Source organism: Populus alba, chromosome 16, assembly GCF_005239225.2.
Source record: "Populus alba chromosome 16, ASM523922v2, whole genome shotgun sequence".
NCBI classification, from domain to species: domain Eukaryota; kingdom Viridiplantae; phylum Streptophyta; class Magnoliopsida; order Malpighiales; family Salicaceae; genus Populus; species Populus alba.
The window spans coordinates 15,384,760-15,391,627 of record NC_133299.1 but is presented as its reverse complement, the minus strand read 5'-3'; the positions used below and the strand labels follow the sequence as shown (position 1 = coordinate 15,391,627).

The 6,868-nt window shown below is 31.8% G+C and overlaps 1 protein-coding gene across 1 annotated transcript; it reads left to right on the top strand.

The window, feature by feature from the left end:
* The first annotated feature begins 3,851 nt into the window (after positions 1-3,851).
* On the top strand, positions 3,852-6,126 carry LOC118035618 (uncharacterized). The gene is made up of 3 exons (XM_035041223.2): positions 3,852-4,566; positions 5,212-5,545; positions 5,636-6,126. Exons 1-3 carry the CDS (start codon positions 4,091-4,093, stop codon positions 5,855-5,857), a joined length of 1,032 nt encoding a protein of 343 aa, XP_034897114.1. The 5' UTR covers positions 3,852-4,090; the 3' UTR covers positions 5,858-6,126.
* Positions 6,127-6,868: the final 742 nt, after the last annotated feature.

The window sequence follows — 6,868 nt, the reverse complement described above, 5'->3', positions numbered from 1 at the left end:
GATGTCTATTTTTGTTTTCATATTGTTAAGTAAAAAATAGTTAAAAAAAACAAAATCAAAGTTGTTAAACTCGGTCGAATGCATGATCCGGGTCGTGGGTTTAACGAGTTAAGTTATGAAATATGAGTCTATCCAATATTTTATTGTCTTGATATTAAAATAAAAATGACTTCAACTTTGATTTTTTGTTTTTTAAAGTAAAACCACACAATTTACTAATCATTTGTGTTCTTTTAGGCTTGACAAGTCGACTGAATTATATTAAGGCAACTCCCATATGAGTTGATTTTAAACTCATTTTAGATAAGAAATCGGGTCAAGAGGTTTCAAACTTCAGTTGGTTAGGTTTAATAACAATTTCAAATGGTTTTCTATGACCTGTACATTTTTTTTTCATATTCATATTTTTTTATCCTACTTGTAGTGAAGCGTGAGCTGACAAACTAGTGCAAGCTTAAATGGTATAGTCAAGTTAAAAATATTTAGATATGCATGTAATTTTTTTTTTCTTAGTATTTATTTCTATCGTTAATTTGATCATGAAATGAGTGGAAAACTCCTTCTTACTGCACCTTGAACCCATGCTTTCAGTGGAAAAGTTTGATGTAGCTTAGGAAATAATTAGTTGTATTATATTAGTTACTTTTTAGAGCTCATTAAAAAAAAAAAAAAGACATACAAAAAGGAGAGAGAATATAAAATCCATGACTAATTTTTCTTCTTAGAATTTTTCTCTCATAGTTGTAACTCTATTTTGTTTTAAAAAAAATGGATCTAAAAAGTAACTAATAGAATATGACTGATTACTTCCTAGCATAATGATCTAAAAACCTACACAAATCCTTGTTCCGACCTCGAATTCACATAAATGTAAGATACTCTTCTGAAATTTATAATAAATTATAAGTAGTGTTATAAAGTCTTGGCTGAATTTCTTGTTAAGTTTTTATGAATTGACTCTATCAAATTTAATTGATTCAATAGGTTAACTCACGCATTGATTGACCTAATTAATAGCTAGATGAAAGCTTAAATTGACTATTTTTAAATAAAAAATCTAAAATAATATAATTTATATTAATTCGAGTTGACCCCTATCGTATAATTTTATAAGTTAAGTATGAGTGTATGACTATAACTGGAGATAAAATAATGGGCTTGTATAATGCGTTTGCTAAGTAGTTGCTGATTTCAATCTCGGGGTCAAAGGTTCCTTTTGAACATTCACTTAAAGCAATCTGGAAAAGATTAGCTTCACTTTTGCTCTTTTAATTACTTGCGCTGATTGATTAGCTAGGAAAAGTTGAAAGGGATTTGGGCCGTGGGGCATGCAATTGAATTGTAAACATAGAAACCAATATGTTATATTATTTCTCTGTGGGCTCATTACTCATCATGATTCCTTGCTTTTTAGCCTAATTCCTGTTATCCACTATAGTGCAAATTCAAAAGGCAAGCCTTTCATTTTCTTTCTTTAAAGATTTGGACACTAGAACAGTTATCAGCACTTCTGACTATGCTTGGAGGTGAATCCGCAAGCATAAACGACCTAGATTTTTAGTTTTAGATGGACTATTTTTACTTAATTTTATATTATTAATTTGGATTATATAGTAGTTTCAAATTTGATTCAAAACTGACAAGTGAGAAAGCTTGTATAAGTGGATTATTGTTGATATAATCATGCATTTATCTTTATTGTTTAAACATATTATTTTGACATAATGCATGTTGAATCTGAATTAAAATAAACAAAAATGTTTTTTTTTCTTGAATGATATTTCATTATGAATAAAATGTTCAAAACTTCAAAATATAAGAAGCAACACTAATTACCTAAGACACAATAAAAAAACTAATACAATATCATAAGATTACATAATTAAGACAAGCTCAAATTATATAATCTTCAGGACAATTAATATTTAAACACAAAACCCATTATAGTACAAAAACGACATCTAATACAAATTCAATCAAAATTATCAAAAATTATCTAGTGCAACTTGTGGTTGTGAGGTACTTATAATTAATTTATAAAAACAAATATTTTTATAACATGCAAAAGCTTAAACAAACATAATATATGTAATAATGCATTTAGAATGTAAGTCATTATTGTCAATAATTCACCAATTATTAATCAACATAATCCATTCATTTCCTGACATTTACTCTCTAAAAACTTAGTATTACCAAGTAATACCTAACACCAGGTAATTCCCTTCTTAGCCTATGTCTAGGCGTTATTCCAACTTTTAGAAATCTAGATTTTTTTTTCTCTTATTATCAGGTATTATTCCCACTTCTAGAGATCTAGATCCATTACTTAGTGTCAAGTGTTAGTCCCAACATCGAGAAAACTAACCATTTATGCCCCTTACCAGACATTAGTCTCATAACTGGAAAACTAATTTCTTCGCCCCTTATAGGGCATTGGTCTCATTACTGAGAAACTAATTCCTTCTCTATAAACCATAATTTAAATACGTTATAATATGAAATTTCCAATATGCTACTATGATGAACCAAGTAAGAAAATGACAATGTGTATGACACGTACCTGTTGTCGGAGCTTGAGTAGTACCTCCTTACTACTGCACAACTCTCATTGCCTCTCATGTATCAACATGCATACCACATTATTCTTCCATTGCATGCTCATTCCATATAATATTACTCTAAGTTTACTTTCATTAATTTAACCTTCATTTTCAATTAAATTCTCGTTTTACTCATTTGGTTTTTGTTTCCTATTTATTTTCAAGCAAATTTTATAACTCACCCCCGCATATACGTACATTCAAATTTCTTTCTTATAATAACCACTAGATCCATTCTCGCATCAAAACAACTTTCAATCAAGGTAGAAATTTGCCAATTTCAATCAATTTAGACTATTCATTCAATAATATTGTCTCTCATTTAAATCATAATTATTGTCGGGACGTGCAACGTTGGGGGGGTCGTGGGAGTCACCATCTAGTTGTTTGATTCAAGGTTGCTAGGAAACTCATGTGTACTGGTCTTATCAGAAATTTAAAGGGTAAGAAACTGGTTGTGGTTAGGGAAGATTGTAACACTCCTAGCGCACTTTACCTGAGGTAAACTACATTGCATGGTTTGAATGTGGTTTAAGGTTTTGTTGGGTTTTTAGTTGGTGATTTGTCTATGGCTTAGGATGAGGATTTCTTCGTGTGAATGAATCTGGTTTTTTTTTTTAATTATTATGGGCTTGTGTACCCGAATAAATTCTTATGAAAAAAATCCATGTATGTTCTCTTACAGGGTTCACATATCCTTGAAAGCGTAAAGGTTTTTCACAACTCGTGTGTTGTGGTGAAAAATACTCTCAATTAAAATTAGTGATTATTCCGATAATTCTGAGAATTTCTTAATCAACTCTTGATATTTAGATAGCAGCCTTACTTGCAAGTCCGATAATTCTTTCTTTGCTAATATATATTCTATATAAAAAAATGCTAAAACATAACATGTATTTTGATATATCTATATTTTAAGCGAAAACATGAATTTTTGTATTTTTTTAGAGACTTTTAATTAACCCTTATAAATTTTGAATTTATACTTAATAAACATGCTAGTATTTTTTTATTATATTTATGTTAAAAAAACATATTTGTTTTAAATTTTATTTTATATATTTATAGATTTAAAATTATATACACCTTCAACTTACCTTTTATATTTTATATACTTTTAATATGATAAACTATTTGATTCTTATGTAATCACAAACTTTGATTTACAGGTGTACGCATCATATTATTTAATTCCAAAACTAACGATGGACATTAGCAATATTGATTCACTCTCCAAAAACACCAAACTCCTAATTAATCATTTCCAAGTCATTCTCTGGACCCGTCATGATGCCAACCAGATAGGTGAAAGTTTATCTTACAGGAATGATCAATGGTGGCTACTACTCCAAACGTGCAGACGCAACAGACCCCACGAACCAAAAATCCCTTTGAACTAACAAAACCAAGAAAGCCCACCACCTTGACGCCTTCTCATTCTTTCTTCTTCTTCTTCATTCATCCTTTCATTTTGACCGTACACAGCCATGCCTATAACACGATGCACAAGCGAACTAAACCTCCCAGCACCACCTCCTTCACCGATCCCCACAGGCAGAGGTACACGTTCTGCTGCCAATGACATCTTGATAGATTACCTCGAAAAGTCCTTAAACGTCCCTGACCTTACCTTGCCTGGACCATATATTCCTCTTAACAAACATCAAAATATTCCTGCCGCAATCAGTTATCGATTGTTGAAATCCAGAGATTATGAGAGTCAAGATCGGCTTTTGAAGTCGGTTAAGGATTTCAGGGCGTTTAAGGTTCTTGATCATGGGATTTCGGACGAGGAGTTGGTGTTCTTGGTCAAAGAAGCCGACCTGGTTTTCCGTGTTTTGGAGCCGACAAATGAGGGATTTCGGAGAAATTATCAACAGGAGATAGTGTGGGTTTTGTCTGGCAATGAAAGAATGTCATTGGCGCGAGAGTTCGCCGGAGCTGAAAGATTTCGTGATTTTAGGTAATCTCTTTCTTCAAATCCTTGCATTTGACCCGAGATATCGGCTTTGTTGGTTAGAAGGTATTAAACATGGTGGCTTTTTGAAATTGCGGTTGGTAGAAAAAAATAAAAAATCACTGCGTATAGTCAATTTCCTAATAAATGATTGGTGGCTTTTGAGCTTCAAATGAAGAATTAGATATAGTGGGTTAAAATTAGATATTGGGAATAATGTTGATATACAAAAAAAAAAAAAAAAAAAAGTTAGCCCCAAGGCAATTGCCCCATTACGCACGCGTCCTCTCACGTTTAGCTTAACATGATCAGTTATATTAGCTTAATTGATGTCTTTGATTTTTATTATTAATGTATATTTAACTGCATGAGGAAGTTGCTAAATTGTGTTCCACGTAATGTTATATGAAAATTTAATTATTTTAAAAAATTACCGCTGTAAAATCTGCAAAACTGGTTGCAAATGAGGACATATGTCTAGTCTGGAATTAGCAGTGCATACTATTAATTGCCTATTTTTCTTTCTTGGCCCAAGGCTTTTCTTGCAGCAGGTTGCAACCTGTGCTAGCTATGGCAGAACATTGATATTGCTATCTCTTATGCAGTCATTCACATTCTTTCTTTCTTTTTCTTTTTTTTTTCCTTTTGCAGCGAAAAGATGGACAATGTAGCAAGTAAACTTGATGCAATTGCACAAGAACTGTGTAAAGTTTTAGTCGAAAACACAGGCAAACAGCATTTTGGGAAGACAGTGACAACGCAAGGGAAAGAGTCCATCCTTAGCTTGTTCAGATACAACCACAAAAACGAAACCAGATCGCAACCAACCTTGCTCAATGACGAAAACAGGAAATCTTCTGATCATGTCTTGTGTCTCCATTTTCCCACAATGCAGTCTCAATTTTCAGTCCAGTCAGACCAAGGTCCTCTGTCTTTTGATGCAGGGCCCGACAGCATTGTTGTCACTGTTGGAAAACATTTAGAGGTAATAGACTAGACCATTTCACTGTTTATTTTTCCTTCTCGGAAGTCATTTAATAATCAAAATAGTTAAGTTCTTCACTCATGATACCAGGAATGGAGCCAGGGAGATTTCGAAAGTGTTTCTGGGGAAATAATCTGTGAGCCACACCTGCAAGATGGTCAAGCTTCTTTCTTGATAGAGCTCCAGTGTTTAACTTCAAATTTGGATATCAGTACAAAGAGAGATTATGACACAATTTCTCTAAGGGATCAGATTCTAATTGGGTTAATCATAGCTTTCTTGTACAATGTTTATGCGTTTTTATGGTCATGATCTGCAAGAATGGAAGTCTCTGCAGAAATTGTGATAGCTAATGCTCAAGTTTGGCTGTAGTTAGATGGGATTATTCTTTTACACAGGCCTGTTTGATGTACAGCTTGGGAGTTGGGATACATGGTTTGGATTTTGGAAGGGTTTGAAGTTTGATGTGGGGGTTTCTTGTGCTCAGATTTCTTTTATTTTTTATTTTATTTGTGTGCAGAAATAAAAAGCTTGTAGTGCTGCTTGATTTGAATAAAAGTATGCAGATTTTGTTTATCAAATTGGTTTTTGGTTGGATATTTTTATTATTATTATTTTATAAAAATCAATAATTTGAAGTACTACTAGTTTGTGTGTATTTAAAATAAGTCCATCTCTTTCAAGATAATTTTTTTTTTAATATAAAATTAGGTTTTTGAAACAAAAAATATATTTTAAAAAACAGGTAGGTTATTATAGATTGATAAATTGTAATGTAATATGGTAAATACTTTAAATATTTTCGCTCAATATTTATATTCTAATCTTATCATAAATGGAATGGAAATGAACAACAACTTGGCTTCTCAACGATTACATATAAGAAAATATCTTAAATTATAACTCATCCATGTCCAACACCAAAAATAGAAATGAGAAATATAATAGTTATCTGGTCTAAGTGGGTAATGGAGGCCCAGAGTATTTGATAATGGGAGGGCAGAGTAATTTAAGAGGAAGCCTCTAAAATCTTAAAAGACTTTCTGTGAGAAGTTTGAAATTGGGCTGCACATTTTATTGGCAAATCATGTCATTTGCGCCCATGATTTGTCAAAAAGGCTCAAAGCAGCAAGTATTATTATTATTATTATTATTATATTAAAAACTAAATGAAAAGGTGTTTTTCTGTAATTCAATTCATTGTAAAATAACTATAGTAAAATTATCTGTGTTCCTTGGTCCAAACAAATTAAGCCTCTTCAGCGGGGAAGTTGATTTTTTTTTTTTTTTAATATAAATACTTTTTCTTGCCTCTTGATCATT

Bases quoted from the DNA above. Each gene is read 5' to 3' on its own strand.
- LOC118035618 (XM_035041223.2), top strand. From the start codon at position 4,091: ATGCCTATAACACGATGCACAAGCGAACTAAACCTCCCAGCACCACCT. The intron at 4,567-5,211 runs GTAATCTCTTTC...TTCCTTTTGCAG, and splicing joins GAAAGATTTCGTGATTTTAG to CGAAAAGATGGACAATGTAG. The intron at 5,546-5,635 runs GTAATAGACTAG...TCATGATACCAG, and splicing joins CTGTTGGAAAACATTTAGAG to GAATGGAGCCAGGGAGATTT.